Genomic DNA, 23,112 nt, shown 5'->3' on the forward strand with positions numbered 1-23,112 from the left:
CAATTCGACAAACTTCAACAGTTCTCATCAGGATTACCCTTCCTACACAGCATTTGGCCAAAAACAGTATGCACAGTATTATCCAACTTCCACATATGGCACATACATGACCTCGAATGATACTGTTGATGGTACCTCTACAACGTCAACGACTTATCAGCTACAAGATGCCATCCAACATCACAATCATCGAAAGATAAAGACTCCAAATCAGACAGCGAAGTGATTTGACCACTTCTTGGTTCCTGATACACAGGGACACCGATGGCGTTCACAAGGACATGCCACCATCAAACTCACCACCCCACCAAAGAGACATTTGACCATGATGATTGGAGGGTTTTGGACTCGCACATTTGATTTGGACTTATTGTTTAATCACTGTTCTCATGACTTGTACATACCATAACTTATCTACCTGATTTTTGTTCAATTTTCTTTAAGTGTACAGAAAATATGTAACATGTACAAAAGGGGGGATGTGGTGATATGCATCACTCTAAAGACACAAGGGGTTAATGTAAATACATGTAGACTAGCTAGACACTAGAGGGAGCACCAGAGACATGACACACAGACACTCAACCAATAGAACAGTTAGATAGGACACGGCCAATGGGCATTCACGATACACACAGAGGTGACACGACCACAGGAGGGCATTACACCAACCAATATATAAAGGACACAACATACATGATCTTCCTCTTTCCAGTGGAGACAGTCAGTGAGTAGAGACACAGGGTTGATTCAATATTACACCCACCACGTGGTTTGTAGCAGACTGGTTAGTCAGTCTGAGTAGCTATAGAAGGATTAACAGCAGTGGCGAACCCGAGTAGTAAATAGTTTAATAAACGTGTTGACGTTATCTCCACGTCTGAACCTTCCTTTGTCAAGTGCACAACACGGAAGCCGCTTATGTTATGCCTAGAGCATAACAAGACAGGTGCAGACTCGATGGACCGAATGGCCTCCTTCAGCACTATAAATAATTTCTAAGTCTAAGTGTGTCAACAAGAAGTAATCTTATTGCATTGATTCAGAGTCCTGTGCGACTGTCCTTTGTGAGGAGAGATTGAAGAGACTGGGGCTGTCATCTCCAGGGGTTAGAAGAATGAGAGGTGACCTCAAAATTCTTATAGGATGTTTCCACTGGCTGGAGGTTCTAGAATCAGGAGACATAGGCTCAGAATAAGGGGCAGCCAACTTAGGACTCGGATGAGGAGAAATCTCTTCACTCAGTGGGTGATGAATTCTCTACCCCAGAGGCTGTGGAAGCTCAATCATTGTGAGTCACAAGGATAATTTATGACCAAGAGTAAAGTATTTACAAGTACAGTCCCAGTCCCAATCGGAATACTCTGCAGCTCAGCTCCTACCTGGGCCAGTTTTTAAGTCACGGAGTTAACTATCCCGCTGATGGGCCTCTGCCCCTCAGCAGGGGATCTCCTACTCCTTGTGGCTCATGGGGAAATTAATCAGGTGGTCTAAATGGGTCTTGTGGGAGTTCTAACACTGAGATTGATAGACTTCTACATATGAAAGCTATCAGGGGACATAAGGATGGTGGAGAAAATCACGATGAGGCAGAAAGTCAGCCATAATCTAATTGAATTCCAGAACAGGCTTGAAGGGCTGAATTGCCTGCTCCTGCTCCTATTTCCGATGTTCCTATCTTGCTGCCGTTTTTCATTTTGATTTTCAAATTTCGCCTCTTGTACAATGAGCCACAGAAAGCTTTGGAGCAAATCTGTTCGGGGTCGATGATGGGAATCAGCAGGTTTGTTCCTGGATGGGATTACTGCCTGGTTTCACCTCTGTTTAGCCTCTTAACCATCCTTCCTTGGGTCAGGCGACATCTGCAGAGAGAAACAGACTTAAAATTAGAGCCAGAAGCTCTGGGTGAGATTTTTCAGCAGGACGGGCGAGTCACACAAAACGCCGTAGACACTGGCGGGATAGGAGGGTCCTGCCGATCGGCAATGGTAGGCCGCCTCTGCCCCCATAAAACACGCTGCAGGGGGTAGGAAGGTCCTGCCCTGTGTTTCTCCCCAGAGCTGCTGCCGGATCTGCTGATGTTCTCTAGCTTTTCCGGTTTATATTTCAAATTTCCAGCATGATTTTGTTTTTGGATTTTCCTCCCCTTCCTGCTGCTGCTATCATTCTGACAGCTTGAAGCAGATTACAAATCGGAATTATTAACACATTGAACTGTGAAGATTTATTTGCCATTATTTATTAGGGTTGACTATATGAAAATGACTTGACTGAACATAGTTCAAAATTTTTTATAGCTATTTATTGGAAACAATGTGACCTGGACTCCATCTGTCTGCCTGAAGATTACTCAAAGCGAATGAAATTTGAAACCATGTTCAATAAGAGGCTTTTAATCGAGAAGGTGGGTGCGATAACAGGGAGAGCGACATGGAATTTGATCTTGCTTCTGGTTCCTCTTTCCAAATGTCGTGAGATTGTGAAGTTTCACCTTTCGAAACTATTCCCATTCGCTATGCCAATGCACGATCACTTGCATTTCCTGGCACAATGACAGGATTTTCTACAGATGATCCTTCTCAGAACACAGAGTGCCTGGCCTCCCCCTCTTGCCTTTAGCAGGAGATATCTGTGGCACTGTTGGGCTTCAAGATAATAGAGGAAAACACCCTTCACACTGATGTGTTGGGTGCTCTGGATCCGTGGAACACATCCAGGCCACCAACACTTAAAATAGTACAACACTATTTTATTAAGTTAGAAACTGTTGAACATACTTTCACTGCGGGTTAACACGATGTTAGATTAAACTAAAGACCTCTGCCTGTCCGAACCAGTCTATGCACTCAGCACATGGTGAATATCTGTGCTGTAACCTCTGTTCTTCTGAGAAGCTGCATCCCGAATGCCCGGGAACTCTGATGCCCCCTGTCTTTATAGTGAGTGTGCTCTAACTGGTGATTGGCTGCGGTGTTGTGTGTGTTGATTGGTCTTGCTGTGTGTCCATCAGTGTGTGTGTCTGCACCATGATATACTGGTGTATATTATGACATCCCCCCTTTTATAAAGAAATGTATGTGTGTGGCAATAAATAATGTATGGTGAGAATGTTTCTAACTACGTGTGGGGTGCGAAGACATATTTATAGGACTACGTACATGAGAACTAAGCTATTTACATGGGAAGGTGCCTGGTGCAGAGAAGCAGTATGCAACAAGAGTAACGAGATCAACACTATATACAAACCAGGGAAACGATCAAACAAAGCAACGAAACAATTCAGAGAGTCCATAAATTCGGAAAGTTCATAAATTAAGTCTCTGAGGTGGGCGACGAATTCTGGTTGACCGCCTCGAGGGTGGGTCGAGAGCCGCCGGTTCAGGAGCGGGCTGGACTGCGTCAAAGTCAGGGGGAGGCAAAGTGACAGGGAGCTCTGCATAGTCCGTGGCAGGGTCAGCAGGAGGGCGAGGCAACAGTGGAGGATCACGTGGCGAGCGTGGAACGAGACGAAGGGCGCGTCGATTGCGGCGCAGAATAGAGCCATCCGGTAGACGAACCAGGAACGAGTGGGGGGCCACTTGCCGAAGGACAACAGCGGTTGCAGACCAGCCACCACCCGGAAGATGGACGCGGACGTTGTCATCTGGAGCCAGAGCAGGGAGATCAGCTGCACGGGAGTCATGAGCCGCCTTGTGCTGTGCACTAGACAGCTGCATCTGGCGAAGGACCGGAACATGGTTGAGGTCTGGGACATGGATGGACGGCACAGTCGTCCTCAGGGTGCGATTCATGAGTAACTGGGATGACGACAGGCCAGTGAACAGTGGGGCGGAGCGATAGGCCAGCTAGGCAAGGTAGAAATCAGACCCAGCATCGGCAGCCTTGCATAGGATCCGTTTGACGATATGTACTCCTTTCTCTGCTTTGCCGTTGGATTGGGAGTACAGGGGACTGGACGTCACATGGGCAAAATTGTACCGCCTGGCAAAGTTGGACCATTCCTGGCTTGCGAAGCAGGGGCCATTGTCCGACATAACCGTGAGCGGGATGCCGTGTCGAGCAAAGGTTTCCTTACAGGCACGAATGACTGCAGACGAGGTGAGGTCGTGTAACCGTATCACCTCCGGGTAATTCGAAAAGTAGTCCATGATCAGGACATAGTCCCTACCCAGCGTGTGGGACAGATCGATGCCCACCTTGGTCCATGGTGACGTGACCAACTCATGGGGCTGTAGGGTCTCACGTGGTTGGGCCGGCTGGAAGCGCTGACAAGTGGGGCAGTTGAGCACTTAGTTGGCTATGTCCTCATTAACGCCGGGCCAGTACACTGCCTCTCGGGCCCGTCGGCGGCACTTTTCCATGCCAAGGTGGCCCTCGTGTAGTTGTTCCAGGACAAGCTGGCGCATGCTATGCGGGATGACAATGTGGTCCAGTTTTAGAAGAACACCGTCGACTACCGCCAGATCATCTCTGACATTATAGAATTGTGGGCATTGGCCCTTGAGCCACCCGTCCGTTAGGTGGCGCATGACACGCTGTAGCAAGGGGTCAGCCGCCGTCTCGCGGTGAATTTGGATGAGGCGTTCATCCGAGGCAGCTAGATTGGAGGCCGCGGATGCCACATGGGCGTCAACCTGGCAGACAAATCCCACTGGGTCACATGGAGTGTTGACTGCCCTGGAGAGAGCGTCAGCAATGATGAGGTCCTTGCCTGGGGTGTATACCAGCTGGAAGTCGTATCGCCGGAGCTTGAGAAGAATACACTGGAGGCGAGGCGTCATGTCATTCAAGTCTTTCTGTATTATATTGACCAGCAGGCGATGGTCGGTCTCAACGGTGAATTGAGGAAGTCCGTAGACATAATCGTGAAACTTAACAACACCGGTCAGAAGGCCCAGGCACTCCATTTCTATCTGCGCGTAGTGCTGCTCCGTGGGGGTCATCGCACGTGACGCATATGCAACGGGGGCCCATGATGAGGCCTCATTACGTTGAAGGAGCACTGCCCCAATGCCGGATTGGCTGGCATCGGTTGAAATTTTGGTCTGTTTTGCTGGATCAAAGAAAGCTAAGACCGGGGCCGTGGTCAGTTTTGCCTTGTGTTCTCTCCATTCGCGCTCGTGGGCAGGGAGCCATTGGAAGTCTGTCGTCTTCCTGACCACGTTCCTGAGAGCCCTGGTATGAGAGGCAAACTTAAGGATGAATTTCCCTAAAAAATTGACCATGGCCAGAAATCGGAAGACCACCTTCTTGTCCTCTGGTGTTTTCATAGTTGTGATGGCAGCCACCTTGTCCGCATCCGGCTGCACACCCGATTGGGAGATGTGGTCCCCGAGGAACTTGAGTTCTGTCTGACCAAAAGAGCATTTGGCCCTGTTGAGGCGGAGGCCATGCTCATGTATACGTCAGAATATGCGCTGGAGGCGGCTAACATGCGCCTGCGGGGTGGTGGACCAAATGATTATGTCATCGACATAGACGTGAACACCTTCAATACCTTCCAACATTTGTTCCATAATCCTATGGAACACTTCTGATGCAGAGATGATCCCAAACGGCATCCTGTTGTAACAATATCTTCCAAAGGAGGTGTTAAATGTGCAAAGTTTCCTGCTGGATTTATCGAACTGGATTTGCCAGAACCCTTCTGAGGCGTCGAGTTTGGTGAAGAGCTTGGCGCGAGCCATCTCACATGTGAGCTCTTCGCGCTTGGGAATTGGATAATGCTCTCTCATAATATTGTGATTTAGATCCGTGGGATCAATGCAAATTCTCAATTCGCCAGAAGGCTTTTTTACACATACCATGGAACTGACCCAGTCGGTCAGTTCCGTGACTTTGGAAATCACTCCTTGGTTCTGGAGGTCCTGCAGCTGTTGCTTGAGGCGATCCTTAAGGGGTGCTGGGACCCTGCGAGGTGCATGCACCACAGGCGTGGCATTCGGTTTTAATAAAATCTTGTAGGTGTACGGGAGCGTGCCCATGCCCTCGAAGACGTTGTGGTACTGGTTGATAATGGTATCGAGCTGCACCCTGAAGTCGGTGTCCTGAAAGGCAGATGCGTCAGCAGGAGAGAGAGAGTGAACTCTCTGAACTTGGTTCAACAGCTTGCATGCCTGCCGCCAAGCAGGTAGGCTTTCGAGGAGCCCATGATTTCAAAGGGAAGGATGACTTTGCGTGACCTGTGCGTCACTTCAAGTTGGCATGAGCCGCTGGCAACAATGGCATTGCCGTTATAATCTAATAGCTGGCAGGCCGATGGTAGGATGGCTGGTTTGACACAACGGCTTTGGAGGTCAGACCGCGCAATGAGATTGGCGGAGGCACCAGTGTCCAGGCGGAATCGTATTTGGGACCGGTTGACCGTAAGGGTGGCACACCATTCATCGTCCGGATTGATGCTGTATACCGATAGAGGCTGGATTCTTTGCTTCGGAGGCAACTGTTTTTTGTAATGATACCGACTCGAAAAGGCGCCTTTGGGTCATCGGTGTCAATATCGGGTAGCAGGTCCGAATCGGGCTTGGTGACCATGGGTTGAATGGCTCGGACATTCCTGTGAGGCTGGCTGGAGCGACGAGAGTTGGCAGGCTGAGCTGATCTGCATAAAGCAGCATAGTGGCCAAGTTTGCCACATCTCAGGCATTGTCGGGATTTGGCAGGACATTGCCGCTTTAAGTGGGCGGAGCCACAGTTGCCGCGCGTTGTAGTGTCAGTACGTTCGCTGCGCCACCGTGCATGCGCGGTGCGGTTGCATGTGGTGCGCGCCTGCGCAGTACGTTCGTCGACGTCGACGTCCCCTCGTTCGGTGCGCACAAGCGCGGGAGTCCGTGAAAAGTGCGTGAAATGGCCGCCCTCATCCAGGCTGAGGCCCTAGAGTTGCTCGATGCTTGGACCCGTTCTGCCTCGTGGGGACCTTGCCGTGTCGTTTCAGCCGCTTGGATGTGGGAATACCGAATAGTGGCGTGTTCATGTAGCACGCAGGTCTCGATGGCAATCGCTATGGTGAGCTGCTTTACCTTGAGGAGCTGCTGGCATATGGGGTCCGACTGAACACCGAAAACGATTTGGTCGCATATCATGGAGTCGGAGGTGGGCCCGTAATTACAGGACTGCACAAGGGTGCGGAGGTGGGTGAGAAAGGACTGGAAAGGTTCATCCTTACCCTGCAAACGCTGTTGGAATACATCGCGCTCGAAACATTCATTCACCTCGATATTGCAGTGACTGTCAAACTTGAGGAGGACCGTCTTGAATTTTGATTTATCTTCACCATCAGCAAAGGTGAGAGAATTGAAAATGTGGATGGCATGTTCCCCGGCCGTGGATAGGAAGAGAGCAACCTTCCTGGTGTCTGAGGCAGCTTCCCGGTCTGTGGCTTCAAGGTAGAGCTAGAAGTGTTGTTTGAATATCTTCCAGTTGGCCCCCAGGTTACCGGTGATGCGGAGCGGCAGGATGGCTGTATGATGGTGGAAGGCAGATCACTTGCAGATGGGTCTAAGAAGTTCTAACATCCCTCGACAGATGTCAGAGGTAGGTTCTTTACTCAGAGAGTAGTAAGGGTGTGGAATGCCCTGCCTGCAACAGTAGTGGACTTGCCAACACTAAGGACATTCAAATGGTCATTGGATAGACATATGGACAATAAGGGAATAGTGTAGATGGGCTTTAGAGTGGTTTCACAGGTCGGCGCAATATCGAGGGCTGAAGGGCCTGTACTGCGCTGTAATGTTCTATGTTCTATGTTCTATAGATAGAGTGGACATTCAGAGACTATTTCCTCGGGTGGATGTAGCTGTTACAAGGGGGCATAACTATAAGGGTTGGAGTGGGAGATATAGGAGGGATGTCCGAGGTCGGTTCTTTACTCAGAGAGTGGTTAGAGTGTGGAATGGACTGCCTACTGTGATAGTGGAGTCGGACACTTTAGGAACTTTCAAGCGGTTATTGGATAGGCACATGGAGCACACCAGAATGACAGGGAATGGGATAGCTTGATCTTGGTATCGGACAAAGTTTGGCACAACATTGAGGGCCGAAGGGCCTGTTCTGTGCTGTACTGTTCTATGTTCTATGTAACTCCTGGTGTCACGATGTGTTGGGTGCTCTGGATCCGTGGAACACATACAGACCACCAACACTTAAAATAGTGCAACACTATTTTATTAAGTTAGAAACTGTTGAACATACTTTCACTGTGGGTTAACACGATGTTAGATTAAACTAAAGACCTCTGCCTGTCCGAACCAGTCTATGCACTCAGCACATGGTGAAGATCTGTGCTGTAAGCTCTGTTCTTCTGAGAGGCTGCATCCCGAATGAGCGGGAACTCTGATGTCCTCTGTCTATATAGTGAGTGTGCTCTAACTGGTGATTGGCTGCGGTGTTGTGTGTGTTGATTGGTCTTGCTGTGTGTGCATCAGTGTGTATGTCTGCACCATGATATACTGGTGTATATTATGACACACAGGAACAACACCTGGCTGGGTTCAACATCCCCAATCTTTCCTCTCACAGATGTTACCTTTGCAACTCTGGAGTAATGAGCTGTGCAGACTCCAGATGGATGCAGTTTTTCTTCGCATCTTATAAGTATTTTGTGGGTTTAAGTCCTTCTGCAAAGACTTGAGCACAAATCCATGCTGACATTTCCTCTGCAGGACTGAGGGAATGCTGCACTGTTGGTGGTGCCATCTTATGATTGAGTTGTCAATCTGAATTCCGGTGCCCCTGCTTTTTAAAGATCAGGCAACTGGTGCCGTGGCCAATATTTTCCTTGAACCAACCTTACTAAAACAGATTGTCTGGTCATTATCATGGTGCTGTTAGTGAGAGCTTTGTGAGAGTTCTTCCTCTTTATTTCCTTAGTTCCCATTTCTTATATTTTATTATTTTGGTCTGTGGACTCATCGGCCGGGATTCTCCAATCCCGCGGCCAAGCTCTGACGCTGGCGTGAAAAGCGGCGGCACCACTCAGGCGTCAACGGTCCTTGATTGTCAGGTATGCTCCCCTTCCTCGGGAGCTAGGTCAGCGCCGGAGTGGTTTCCGCTGCTCCAGCCGGCGCAAATTCACTCATGCGCTTGGGTTCCCGTCTCTACGCCGGCCCCGGCAAGATGGTGGAGCTCTACAGGGGCCTGGAGCGGAGGAACATAGGCCCTCAAGGAACCAGCCCGCCTGCCGATCGGTAGGCCTCGGTCATGGGCCAGGCCACCTTGGGGGCCCCCCCCGGGGTCGGATCCCCCTGCCTCCCCATCCAGTGAGGCCCCTGCAGACAGAACTCCGAGGTCCCGACGTGTGGGACCATACGTGGCCCACTCCGGCAGGACTCGGCTGAACTCGGCCCACCGAGGCCCGGAGAATCAGCGGGCGGGCCGCTTTCAACGGCCCCCGACCGGCACGGCGGCCGAGAATCGTCGCTGGAGAATCGGAGAGCCAGCGCGGAAGGGGCATGGTGCCACGCCAACCGACGCTGAAGGGCCTCCGAATTGGCGCATGTGCGGGAGTGCCAGCGTGTGCTGGCGTCATCCCAGCACATGCGCAGGGGGGGCTCATCTCGCAGCCGGCGTGGAGGAATAGAGTGCCCCCACGGCACAGGCCCGTCCGTGGATCGATGGGCTACGATCACAGGCCAGGCCACCATGGGGGCACCCCCCCTGGGCCAGATCCCCCCGCACCCCCCCGTGGACCCCGGACGCCGCCCGCGAAGCCACGTCCCGCCGCTAAGTACCTGTCGTAACATTTGCCGGCGGGACCCACCGAAGACGGACGGTCACTCGGCCCATCGCGGTCTGAAGAATCGCCGGAGGGGCCGCTGTCAGCGGCCACCGACTGGCGCGGCACGATTCCCGCCCCTGCCAAATCCCCGGCGCTGGAGAATTCGGCAGCCGGCGAGGGTGGGATTCATGCCGCCCCCCCGGCGATTCTCCGACCTGACGGGGGCTCGGAGAATCCTGCCCTGTGTTCCCAGGTTTTGTATATTAGAAAGGAGAAGCCAGACTCTTCTGCACCAAATGGATCTTAGGAACCAGCTTTGGAGGGAGTCTGGTCGCTTGATTGACTGGCAACTGGTGGGTTGGCCAGGAACAGCCTGACAACGGCCAGTGATTGGTTCCTGCGTGATGCTTTCTGAGGGAAAACCTAGCAGAAATGTTTAGACCTTGGAAGTGAAAGGAATGCTCTCTCTCTTGCCTGAAAGAACTGCTTTATTGTTCTGAAACCCTGCCAGCGAAAGAACATCTCAAGCCGAGAAGGGAAAATATAACAAAACAAAAGCCTGAACTTCAGAAAGACATGGACTGGAAGTCGTCCCAGTGCATCAAGGATCCTTAACCTTTTATTTTTATTTATATTTTCTTTCTCCTTTCTGCCACCCTTTCCCTTTCCCCTGTCTGTGTGTTTGTGTGTGTGTGTGTCCAGAGAATGGGGCAGGATAGAAAGGGAGGGTTTGGAAAGGGGTAGAAGATAGTCAGTTACATTTTCTGTCAGTTTGAATATAATACTTTACAGGATGAAAGGCTACTTGTGTTTTAAAGTTACAAACCTGGTGACTGTTGTTTGTTTGGCTTACCAAGGACCTCGGGTGTTTTAAATAAAATCTAATTTCATCTGTGTTGTGATTCTGGGTCAAGTGGGGCTGGAATTGACTGCGCCCTAGCCCAGGGTGTCGTGACAGCTTGCTGTGTACAAATTGGCTGATATTTTTTGTCCATTACAACAGTGAATATATTGCACTGTACATAATTGGTTGTAAAGTGCTTTGGGAAATCTTGAGACCATGAAAGGCTCTGGATAAGCGCTTGTCTTTTTTTGCTCATTTCTATCAATATTTGCAGGTAATATTTTGTATTTATTTTCATTTGAGAGATAGCACTAGAATTACATGCTTCTTATGTTTCAATAATAACTAGTTTTTGAAAGTGCAGGGAAAAGACATTCAAAATGATCAAGAGTGAACTGCAAATGTCTCCTCAAATATTGGGCACCAGTTATATCCAGATCAGAGAAATCAGCATTAAAAAGGAAAGTAATTCCAAACATCCAGCTCATTATTCTACAAAAAGGCAACAATCTCTGCAGAACCTTTCCGTTTCCCTCACACAAACCATCTTCTCCCAGTATCATTAACCCTTTGCAGGAATAACTGTCTCTTGGCATCTGCCTTGAATTGGCTTTTTAAGACTTCAGACACTTTCCCCCTTGGTCTGCAGCCATGGTTTGAAATGTAGCTTCGGTTTCAGCTTTTCTATTTAATCTGGTAAATAGGCACCTCACATTGACCTACCTTCAAGGCTGGAGAGTGCAGGTTTTTACAACAATCCACTAGTTTCATGGTGACCGTTCCTGAGACTAGCTTTTTATTGCAGATTTATTTAATTCATTGAATTTTAATTTTCCAGTTGCTGTGATGGGATTTGAACTCATGGGCTGGATTTTATGACTTTGCCCGGTGTTACTTTAGTGTGGGATCATGTAAAATACGAGGGTTGCCAAGCCTACCACCTTCACGACCACCCCTGAGCTGTTCCCCACAATATGCTGCCTGCCATATTTAAATAAATACAGGCCGATTGAATTTGTTGACAAGCCAATTGACTAGGATATTACACTGCAGATGTCACAATATGGTTGGCATGGGCAGGCAGGCAGTCCGAAGGTGGGTAGGAAACGGGTAGGGCATGTAATTCGAAACTGTGTCCTGTGTATGTCAGGGGCACCCTCCCTAAGATGTCGCCCCCCCCTTTCATTCCGCATTGTCTGCCCTCCAAAACCCAGACCCCAGCCCCATCTCCCCCTCTCTGGGCTCTCTGATCCATTCCCATGCTAAAAACCCAGGCCTTCCCTGTCTCTGGCAGCTATTGCTCTTCGTCCTGACCTCCTTGCAGTCCAGGCAGTGTCCACTATGGAATCTGATTGGCCAACAGCTCTAGGGGATGGGACTTCCTGTCCACTGAGGGGTTGGAAGTCACACTGTGAGCTTATTTAGATTGCTGACAGTATTTTATGGCTGTGGAGTGGGGTCATCTTCTGCAGCGACTGCCAAACGAATTTCCTTCCTGGGGTGGGGCTAGCAGTCCAAGTCCCTGCAAAAATCCAGCCCCATGACTCTGACCATTAGTCCAGGCATCTGGATTACTAACCGAGTATGGTAATAAAAACTACCGTATGCTACTCTTGCTAAGCATCGTGATGCATTGTTACGATGCCAAAGATACAACTAAATGTGAGTTGTTGTTGTTTGTGGTGGTGGAATACAGTACTCATGGTACAGCCTGCCCAGGGCACTCTACAGCTTCAACATGATGACGCCTGACTTATAAAAGTAGATATTTCTCTAATCTACTCATGGGTAATGTAATTCCCCAGGTGCAGGGGAAAGGAGAAAGAGGTGGAGAGCCTTGCGCCAGCTCTCATTGCAGTTTCCCAAGGCTTGGTCTACAAACGTAAGTAGTACACATTGTAGGTTTTTAGTCTTGAAGTGATCGAGTTTGTGAGCGCTTCCTTCGTGCCCTCCTCAGACTGTCCACAGCTCATTCCATCATCTTCCATAGTTTCTCTTCTGAGGTAAATAGGAACAGGAATAGGCCATATAACCGCTGGAGCCCGCTCCACTATTTAACAGGATCATTGTTGTGCCTCAACCTCAACTCCACCTTTCCTCATTATCATTGTATCTCTCAATTCCCTTAACATTCAAGTATCTAACCATCTGAAGCTTGAATATACTCAACAACTGAGCAACTACAGCTGTCTGGGATAGAGAATTCCAAATATTCATAATCCACTGAGTGAAATTTCTTCTAATCTCAGCCCAAAATGGCCGACCCTTTATCCTCAGACTCTGCATTCGAGACTCTCCAGCCTGGGGAAACAGCCTCTCAGCATCTACATGTCGACCCCTTTGAAATCTTACGTTTCAATGAGATCATCTCTCATTTTTCTAATTTCCAGAGAGTATAGACCCATTCTACTCAATCTTTCCTCAATCGGGTGATTGTCTCATCTAATGTACCTTTGTGGCACCCCCTTTAAAACAAGTATATTCGTCCTTACGTGAGGAGATCAGAATCCATAGTTCTCCAGATGTGGTCTCAACAAAGGCTTGTACATTTGTGGCAAGACTTCCTTGCTCTTATAATCCAATCCCCTTGCTTTCCCAATTGCATAATTGCTATACCTGCATGTTGACTTCCTGTGTTTTTTGTGCAAAGACCCCCAAATCTCTCTAAGCATCAACATTTAATAGTTTCTCCTTGTTTAAAATTAATTCTGTTTATTTATTCTTTCTGTAAAGTGAATAACTTCACATTGCCCCAAACCATACTCTCTCTGCCACCTTACCCCACTCACTTAACCTGTCTATATCCATTTGCAGGCTCCTTGTGTACTCCCCACGGTTTATCTTCCCACCTGGCTTTGTATTGTCACCATACTTTACACTTGGTCCCTTCATTTAAGTAATTAATTATAGACTGTAAATAACTATGGTCAATTTGCATCCTGCCAGTAACAACTGTACAACACTTCCACAGAAAAACCCTCTGGTGGTTCCGTTCATATCTGTCCACTTCTGTTAGTGTTGCCACGATTCTGCTCTTGGTTCACGCCGATTTCTTATCTTCATGCTTCTCTTTAGCAGCATCATCTGCAAACATTTAGTCAGTTTGCTGATGACATCTAAATGCACTTCTCTAGCCCACTATCATAAACTTCCATGACAATCGGCAAGTCTCAAAGGGTCGTGGATATCTGCGACTCTCTTCCTCAAAAGATAGTGGTAGCAGAGTCTCTTTTAAGTCCATGGTGGATAGAACCTTGATAGGCCAGGGGGTAATATTGGGGGTAGTTGGGATGCAGATTTAAGGTTGCTATCAGATCAGACATGATCTTATTAAATGGCGGAGGAAGCTCGAGGGGCTGAATGGCCGACTGCTCCTTGTTCGTATATTTGTATACTCGTACCTGCCATAAATTCCTGATTGAGCCAGAAGATGTCTAGTTTCATATCAGCATAACCAAAGTCATCACTACAGATTTGCCAGAAAATTTGTGCTTGGCATTAAACCCAACTCGTTCTCCAGCTGCTTAGTTGACCTGAGCTTGTTGGTATACAGTTTCAGTGTTGGAGTGACTATGTGTAGAGTGATAATGGCAGCCGGGAATGAATTATGGGATTCCCAAACCCATTGCCAGGGAGATTGCCAGATTCATAGGAGTGCTTTCCCTCATTTCCTGGTCAATCTCTGTCCCTCAATCAACATCATTAAAAGCAAGTCATAATCACATTCCAGTTTGTGGGATCTTGCTGTGTACAAATTGGCAGCCGGGTTTCCTATTTTACAATGCTGGCTACACTTAAAAGTACTTAATTGGCTGCAAAATGCTTTGAGATGCTAATTGATCCTGAAAGGCACTATAAAAATGCACGGCCGGGATTCTCCAACGCCCCCACCGGGTCGGAGAATCGCCGGGGGGCGGCGTGAATCCCGCCCCGACGCCAGCTGCCGAATTCTCTGGCGCCGGGGTTTTGGCAGGGGCGGGAATCGCGTCGTGCCGGTCGGTGGCCGCTGGCAGCGGCCCCCCCCGGTATTCTCCGGCCCGCAATGGGCCAAGTGGCCGGCCGAACCGGCGTAAATCAAAGCAGGTCCTTACCGGCGGGACCTGGCTCTACAGGCGGCCAGCAGAGTCCTCGGGGGGGGGCGCGGGGGGATCTGGCCCCGGGGGGTGCCCCCACGGTGGCGTGGCCCGCGATCGGGGCCCACCGATCCGCGGGCGGGCCTGTGCCGTGGGGGCACTCTTTCCCTCTGCGCCGGCTGCTGTCAACCTCTGCCATGGCCGGCGCGGAGAAGAACCCCCCTGCGCATGCGCTGGGATGGCGCCAGCACACGCTGGCGCTCCTGCGCATGCGCCAACTCGCGCCGGCTGGCGGAGGCCCTTCGGAGTCGGTTGGCGCGGCGCAAGCCCTTCCGCGCCGGCCTAGCCCCTGAAGGTGCAGAGGATTCCGCACCTTCCGGGCGGCCCAACGCCAGAGGGGTTCATGCCACTCCTCGGCACTGGTATGGCCTGCTCCGCCGGTTAGGGGAGAATCCCACCCCACATCTTTCTTTTATAACAGTCGTCTGAACTACAGGTCCCACCTGCTTTGGGCATCATCGTGGGTGGAACAATAAATAGGATGGACAAGCCAAAGGTCTGTTGACCTCGGGCGGGAATTTACAGTCTGGGGTGGGGCGGGGGGGGGGGGGGGGGGGGGGGATGGACGGCTGGATATTTCCACCCCCACACACCCCATTTATCAAATCTGATTTTAAAATGTCCCCAGCTGAGATTTGAACTCATCTTTGCCAATCCTGTACCACAACATGACCAGTATCCATCCATTGAACCAAATGCTGCAGAGGCTAGATGTAGCCAGCAGGTGGAGAGAGAGAGGTAACAATTTAGGCCGATGACCTTCCATCAGCGAATGCACTCCAAGCAATCTGGTCCTCGATCCTTTTTAATAAGGACACATCCATAACTAGCTTAGAGAAATTAAATGCTTCTCAGGCTGATATTTCCCTCTTTTCCCTCTACTCCAGCCACTAATAGAGAAAGACGCAAGTTCGACTTTCCCGTGTTTATATATATATATATATATATATATGTATGTGAGAATAACTAAACAGATGCTGAACTGTACCTTAAATCCAGATTTAATGGGTTTCTGGTTTGGCAAGTCTGTGCAGGAGATTTTCTAAACTTAATAATGTTTTCCTTCTAGGGTAGTAAGCTGCACATCTAAACCTTCTACTCAGAAAGACACTGGGCACATTGCCTGAAGTCAGCTCTTCCATTTAACTTTGTGGATAACAAGTCCATTGCAGATTAGAAGCTTTCCACTGGTTAACAATCAATGCTTTCATTGAAATGCAGTCATATCAAGGATGTGTGAAGTGGGACGTCAGGGACACCTCCAATGTCCAGGGCGACCACATGTCCAGGAAGTGTCGCCAGCTGCAGCTACCCGAAATCCACGTTTCGGAGCTGGAGCTGCAGCTGGAATCACTGTGGAGCATCCGCTTGGGTGAGATCTTCGTGGATGGCCCGTACAGCGAGGTGGTCACTCCACAGGTAGAGTGCCCAGGCAGAAAGGGAATGGGTGACCGCCAGGCAGAGTATAAGCATTAGGCAGATAGTGCAGGAGTTGCCTGGGTCCAACTCTCTCTCGAACAGGTTTTCTATTTTGGATACTGCTGGGGGAAGATGGTTTCTCAGGGGAATGCAGCAAGAACCAAGTCCTTGGCACCATGAGTGGCTCAGCTGCATGGGAGGGGGGGAGGGGGGGGGTAGAAAAAAAAGTGAGAGAGCAAAAGTGATAGGGGATTTTATCATAAGGGGACCAGGACATTTTTGAAGCTGCAGACGTGACACCAGGATGTATGTTGCCTCCCTGGTGCCAGGGTCAAGGTTGTCACTGAGTGGCTACAGGACCTTCTGAAGGTGAATAGCCAGAGGGCATGGTCCATATTGGTACCAACAACATAGGTAAAAGAAGGATGAGGTCCTGAAAGCAGAATATAGAGATCTAGGAATAAAATTAAAAAGCAGGAGCTCAGAGATAGGTTTACTCTCAGTGGTACCTGCCCGCGGAAGCAGAAATAGGAGAATAGACCAAACAAATGCATGGCTGCAGAGATGGTGTAGGAGGGAGGGATTTAGATTCCTCAGGCATTGGGACCAATTCTGAGGAAGATGGGACCTGTGCAAGCTGGATGTGTTGCACCCCAGCCGGACTGGGGCCAATATCCTCGCAGAGGTATTTGCCAGGGCTGTTGGGGAGGGTTTAAAGTAGAGTGGCTGGGGGGGGGGGGGGGGGGGGGGGGAACCTGAGCAGGCAGACATAAGGGAGGGAAATAAAAATGAAAGACAAAAAAGTAGGAAACAAAAGTGGAAGGCCGAGGAAATGAGGGTGAGCAGCAAATAGGACTCCCGTACAAGAAGAAACGACGTGTAAAAATGTTAAAGACAAGTCTAAAAGCATTCTAAAAGCTTTGACAAAGGGTCGTCTGGATTTGAAACGTTAGCTCTTTCCTCCCTGTACAGATGCTGCCAGACCTATTGAGATTTTTCAGCATTTTCTCTTTGGTTTCAGATTCCAGCATCCGCACTAATTTGCTTTTATCCAAAAGCATTTTATTTGAATGCATGGAGTATTTGCAAAAAGGTAGATGAATTAACAGTGCAAATAGATGCAAATGGGTATGATATGATTGCGATTACAGAGAAGTGGCTGCAGGGTGACCAAGACTCGGAACTGAATATCCATTGCTATTCGATATTTAGGGAGGAGAGGAAAAAGGAAAAGGAGGTGGGCTGGTATCGTTATTTAAGGATTAAATCAGTGCAATAGTGAGAGAGGCTATCTAGATGTAGAATTAGTTTGGGTAAAGTTAAGAAGCAACTAGGGGAGGAAAACATTAGGGGGTGCTGCCTATAGGCCTCCAAACAGTAGTGGTAAGGCGGCATTAAATTTAAAATGCATGTAACAAGGATGCTACAGTAATCATGGGTGACTTTAATCTACATAAAGACTGGAAAACTAAATTAGCAATAATACTGTGGCAGATTAATTCATGGAGTGTGAGATTTTGTTTTGGACCAGTACATCGAGGGGCCAACTAGGGAACATACTACCCTAGATTTAGTATTGTGCGGGACAGAATGGTGGCGCAGTGGTTAGCATTGCTGCCTCACGGCGCTGAGGTCCCAGGTTCAATCCCGGCTCTGGGGCACTGTCCGTGTGGAGTTTGTACCTTCTCCCCATGTTTGCGTGGGTTTTGCCCCCACAACCCAAAGATGTGCAGGGTAGGCGGATTGGCCACGCGTCTTGCCCCTTAATTGGAAAAAATGAATTGGTTACTCTAAATTTATTTATTTTTTAAATATAGTATTGTGCAATAAGAAGGGATTAATTAATAATTTTGTCTTGCGGTGTCCTTGAGGGAACAGTGATCATAACATGATAGAATTCCTCATTAGGGTGAAAAGTGAAGAAGTCCAATCTGGAACTAGGGTTCTAAATCAAAGATAGATTGGGGAACTTCAGTAAAAGGTGTGACAGTGGATAGGCAATGGCTAATATTTAAGGAACTAATGTATGCACGCAACAGTTTTAGATTCTTACTGGCTCAAAAACACAACAAGAACAGCAACCCAATCATGGCTCACACAATAAATTAAGCATAGTACTGGATCCAAAGAGAAGACATATAAAGTTGTTGGAAAAAACAGCAAGCCTGAGGTGGGGATTGCCTTTACAATCCTACCAGTGAGAATGGGAAGGACCAAAAGATCTAGGGTTCTGTTTCCAAATGTACTTTCACTGTTCCTCTACATTCAGCTTTTACATCTAGGCAAAGGTTGTGATGAAATTTGGAAGTCAAGAACATTTGTGTATTGGGAACGAGAAGAGCTTGCATTTTTACAGTGCCTTATCACATCTCTCAGAAATGTTCTGATGTAATTCACATTACTTGGTCGTACAATTACTGTTGTCATCTAGATGAAATTGTATGTGTTGTATATCTTGTGCAGTGCAGTGAGATGAATGAATGGTCAAACCCGTGATGGTGACTGAAGAGTTAATGTTGAGCAGGGCAGCAGGATAATCTCTTTGAATGGGAAATAATAGTAATAATGGGACCAGCTGCAGCATCAGGTGAAGTTTAAGAACATAGGAACACACCCTTCCCAATCCGCTCAATAACAACAACATAACCAATGTTGCACTGTTCAATGTGGGTGGGTCAACTTAACTCTTCCTCGTCGGTATTTTAGCTATGATAACCCTGAACTTAACTTCACACATTTCTCGTCAAAGCCCTGGCTAATTTCCCAGACCGAACAAAATGACCACACACATAAGCTCTCCTCTTTTCATTTTGTTACTTCTGCTCACAGAGAATCCATGGACTGTCACACAAATAATTCATTTACCAATAGGCCTGTCCATAAGACTGACCTTCTCCCTTCTGAACTCTCCTTCCAATAGCAGCCTTTCTTGTTGACCTCTGGTGAATGTATCAACTCAACAGTAGTAAGTGTGAATGTTCACTCAAATTTGAAACTATTCATTGGGTGTCAGTCATAGCTCAGTGTATTACATAAGGACATAAGAACGAGGAGCAGGAGTAGGCAATTCAGCCACTTGAGCCATTCAATTCGATCATGACTGATCTAATCTCGTCCTCAACCCCACTTTCCTGCCTGTTCTCTATAACCTCTCAACCCATTGCTAATTACAAATCTGTCTATCTCCTGCTCATAATTACTCAATGCCCCACACTCACTGCATTCTGGGGTAGTGAAATCCACAAATTCATAACCCTTTGAGAGAAGTAATTTCTCCTCATCTCTGTTTTAAATCTGCTCCCCGTTATCCTAAAACTGCGACCTCTCGTTCTAGATTGCCCCACAAGAGGCAATCTCTCTATGTCTACATGGTCAATACATTTTATTATCTTATACGCCTCAATTGAACCTGAAAATGAAATGAAATGAAAGTCGCTTATTGTCACAAGTAGGCTTCAAATGAAGTTACTGTGAAAAGCCCCTAGTCGCCACATTCCGGCGCCTGTTTGGGGAGGCTGGTACGGGAATTGAACCGTGCTGCTGGCCTGCTTTAAAAGCCAGTGATTTAGCCCAGTGTGCTAAACCAGCCCCTCCTCTCATTCTTCTAAACTCCAGAGAGTATAGGCCTAAACTGCTCAATCTCTCTTCACAAGACAAACCCCTCATCCCTAAAATCAATTAGCTTTTCATCTCTGAGTCCGAAGATTATGGTTCAAGTGCAGAAACTTGAGTGTAAAAATCGAGACTGACACTCACCGTGCAGGACTGAGGGAGTGCAGCACTACCAGAATAGCTGCCTTTAGGATAAGATATTAAAACCAAGGCTCCATCAACCTTCTCGGGTGCATTTAAAAGATCACACCATTTCAAAACACAGGGGATTTCTTCCTGGCAGCTGCCCAACATTTATATCTTAGCCAACATCACGAAAACAAGTGACCTGGTCATTATCCCATTGCTGTTTGTGGAATCCTGCTGTGCACAAAATGCTTGTCACACTTCATTCATGACAGCCATGACACTTCCAGAGGAACTCATTGGCTGCAATACACTTTGGAATATTCTGACGTTGTCAAAGGTACTCTATAGAGACAAGTTTCCTTTCCTACCCGTTGTCCAAATCATCATGGCACTCTCTCCTTTTCTGAGAGTTTAACCCTTGGGAGTCATGATTCATTTAATAGTCCCACTTTTAACATAAATTACATCTTGAATTCCTGTGGAAACTTCATCAGAAATACCCAAACATATCAAACTTAAAGACAGAGATTGCTATTACACTTGAATGTTACACCTAAGTATATTGTTGTAATTCAGACTAACCACCTGGGGAGTGTGAGCTGTCAAAGTGTCTTTATGCTTTATTAGTAACAGATGACTTTTATTTGTTTGTATTTTTTTTAGTTTTTATGGCCCAAAAAGTCTTTTACATTTGAAAACACCTATTCCACGGTTACAGTAATACTCCCCGACATACAGGAAAACACGATTCTCCACCCTGAGGGTTTAACTGTTGTACTGTGTGAAAAGAATAGATTGCAAAACAATGACACGCTGAAAGGAAGTTAAGGCTCTGCATTTTCTTGTGAAACCTCCCTTGTGTATCCGATGAAATGTCATGGTAGCTGAAACTGGTGAATTAGCTCAGTTTGGTTTGTTATTTCTCAGATTCACTAAGCTACTCATTCTGCAGAACCATAGAAACCATGTGAAGGTTACAGTGTAGAAAGAGGCCATTCAGCCCACTGCACCTGTACTGGCCAAAAAAGAGAAGAAAGAAGCTAGCCGCTCCATCTTAATCTCACGGTCCAGCACCTGGTCCGTAGCCTTGCAGGTTACAGCACTTCAGTCGCAGATCCAGGCTCCTTTTAAATGAGTTGAGTTTTTCAGCCTCAATGACCAAATTAGACAGTGAATTCCACTCGATCACCACCCTCTGGGCGAAAAAGCTTTTTCTCATGACCCCTCTAATCCTTCTACCAATCATCTTAAATCTCTGCCGCCTGGTAATTGACCCCTAAGCTAGGAGAAGCTAGTCTTTCCTGTTTACCTGTCCAGGCCCCTCATAATTCTGTACACCTCACTGGGTAACCTCTTAGCCTCCTCTGTTCTCAGAAAAACAACCCTAGCCTATCCAATCTTTCTCTAAATAGCTGCAATTTTCAAGTCCTGGCAACATTCTTGTAAATCTCCTCTGCACCCTCTCCAGAGCACCCTCTCCATGAACACAACACGAGAGCTGTGGCCTAACCAGTTTTACAGTTTTAAAAAATTCATTTATGGGATGTGGGCGGCAAGGTAACACAATGGTTAGCATTGTTGCTTCACAGCACCAGGGCCCCAGGTTCAATTCCCGGTTTGGAACACTGTCTGTCTGTTCTCCCCGTGTCTGCATGGGTTTCCTCCAGGTGCTCCGGTTTCCTCCCACAAGTCCTGAAAGACGCACTGTTAGGTGAATTGGACATTCTGAATTCTCCCTCTGTGTACCCGACCAGGCGCCGGAATGTGGTGACTCGGGGATTTTCACAGTAACTTCATTGCAGGGTTAATGTAAGCCTACTTGTGACAACAATAAAGATTATTATTATTATGGGCGTCACTGGCTGGGTCAGTATTAATTGCCCATCTCTAATTGCCCTTGAGAAAACATTTAAAAGTCAACCACATTGCTGTGGATCTGGAGTCACATGTAGGCCAGACCAGATAAGGACCGCAGATTTACTTCTCTAAAGAACATTATTGAACCGAATTAATCCATCAGCCATGGTGGGATTTGAACCTGGCTCCCCAGAGCATTAGCCTAGGTCTCTGGGTTGCTAGTCCAGCAATGCTAACACAACGGCAGCGCCTCCCCATGAACCAGGCCAGATGAACCAGAATCACATAGTTAAAGAGGACTTTGAACTCATTTAAATATGCTCAGCCCGCTCAAAACTGGGGAATCCCAGCTCCCGGGAATGCCGGCCCCCGCCAGCGCAGCGGGAGGCCAGTGGGATCACTAATGGTTTAAAAAAATAGAAACCAGTCGTGATGACCACACCGGGTACTCCGAGGCCATTGGAGCCTCCGGGTGGTGGGGGGCAGGGTAGGGCACTGCCCCCTGGCACCCTGGGTAAGGTGCCGGTGACAGTGCCAGGATATTAGGGGTCAGTAACTGGCTGCTAAGGGGCACTGACAAGGGCGGGGCCTGAGAGGAGTCATGGTCATGGCCACGAAAGGGGGGGGGGGGCGCATGGGAGGGTTGGAGGGCTGAAAGGAGGAGGGGCTGAAAGTGGTGCCCTCAGCGACCCCATAACAGGGTATTGCTCACTTGAAGAGGGACCCAATGCTGGAGAGAATGGATGGGGGGGAGAGAATATCACCCTCATGCCTGCATGGTGTGAGGAGGCGGGTGGATATTTAGTGATTTAGGGACGTTGCCCCTCTGGGCTCAGGAGTTGGACGTGTTGCGGATGTCTGCGAGGGAGGATTGTGATGTCCCTTGATTGTGGTGGGGAGGGGGGGGCGGGGGGAGGGTGCAGTACCTCCAATTTAACTTTGAGATTCGGGAGCCCCGATCTCTGAGGCGCCGGTCTTGCTGGAGTATTTAGGTCTCCACTCCAAAAAAATGTGTGGGAGAAATCAGTAAGAATCTCCCCAAGATCCGCATAAATAAGTATGTGGATTGCAATGGGAATTGCATCGGAACAGCCGGCGGGATTCTCATCTGTTTTCCCGCCTGAAATGTCAGTAGTTAATTTTTGGGAGAATCACCCCATATATTGAAATTGTGAGGCTCTGTGGGGGATGTGATGTCTCCATTTAATCTGTTTTGTTGATAAATTTATTCTGTCAAAGGAATTCTGCTTATGTCTTGCAGTATTGAGTGATTCTGGAATGTCACGACCTTTATCGACTTGTTGAGTACAAACAATACATGACACCGGGTCCATATATTGATGAATGTGGCAGAAAAGACCATTGTCTGTGTTTAGCCAGCAGCTTCCCACATTTGTCAGTAG

The 23,112-nt window shown here is 48.1% G+C and overlaps 1 protein-coding gene across 12 annotated transcripts in view; it reads left to right on the forward strand.

Annotated features, from left to right (window-relative positions):
- Nucleotides 1-23,112, forward strand: part of nav3 (neuron navigator 3) — a 1,340,243-nt gene that overhangs the window by 847,167 nt on the left and 469,964 nt on the right. The window contains exon 1 of one of the 12 annotated variants that reach the window (XM_072484721.1): nucleotides 2,345-2,404. The exons of the other annotated variants lie outside the window; for them this stretch is intronic. Coding sequence (XP_072340822.1) covers nucleotides 2,360-2,404 — 45 coding nt within the window. The 5' untranslated portion in view covers nucleotides 2,345-2,359. Of the gene's footprint in view, nucleotides 1-2,344; nucleotides 2,405-23,112 lie in introns of those variants that run through there. 12 annotated transcript variants of the gene reach the window in all.

Source organism: Scyliorhinus torazame, chromosome 19, assembly GCF_047496885.1.
Source record: "Scyliorhinus torazame isolate Kashiwa2021f chromosome 19, sScyTor2.1, whole genome shotgun sequence".
NCBI lineage: Eukaryota > Metazoa > Chordata > Chondrichthyes > Carcharhiniformes > Scyliorhinidae > Scyliorhinus > Scyliorhinus torazame.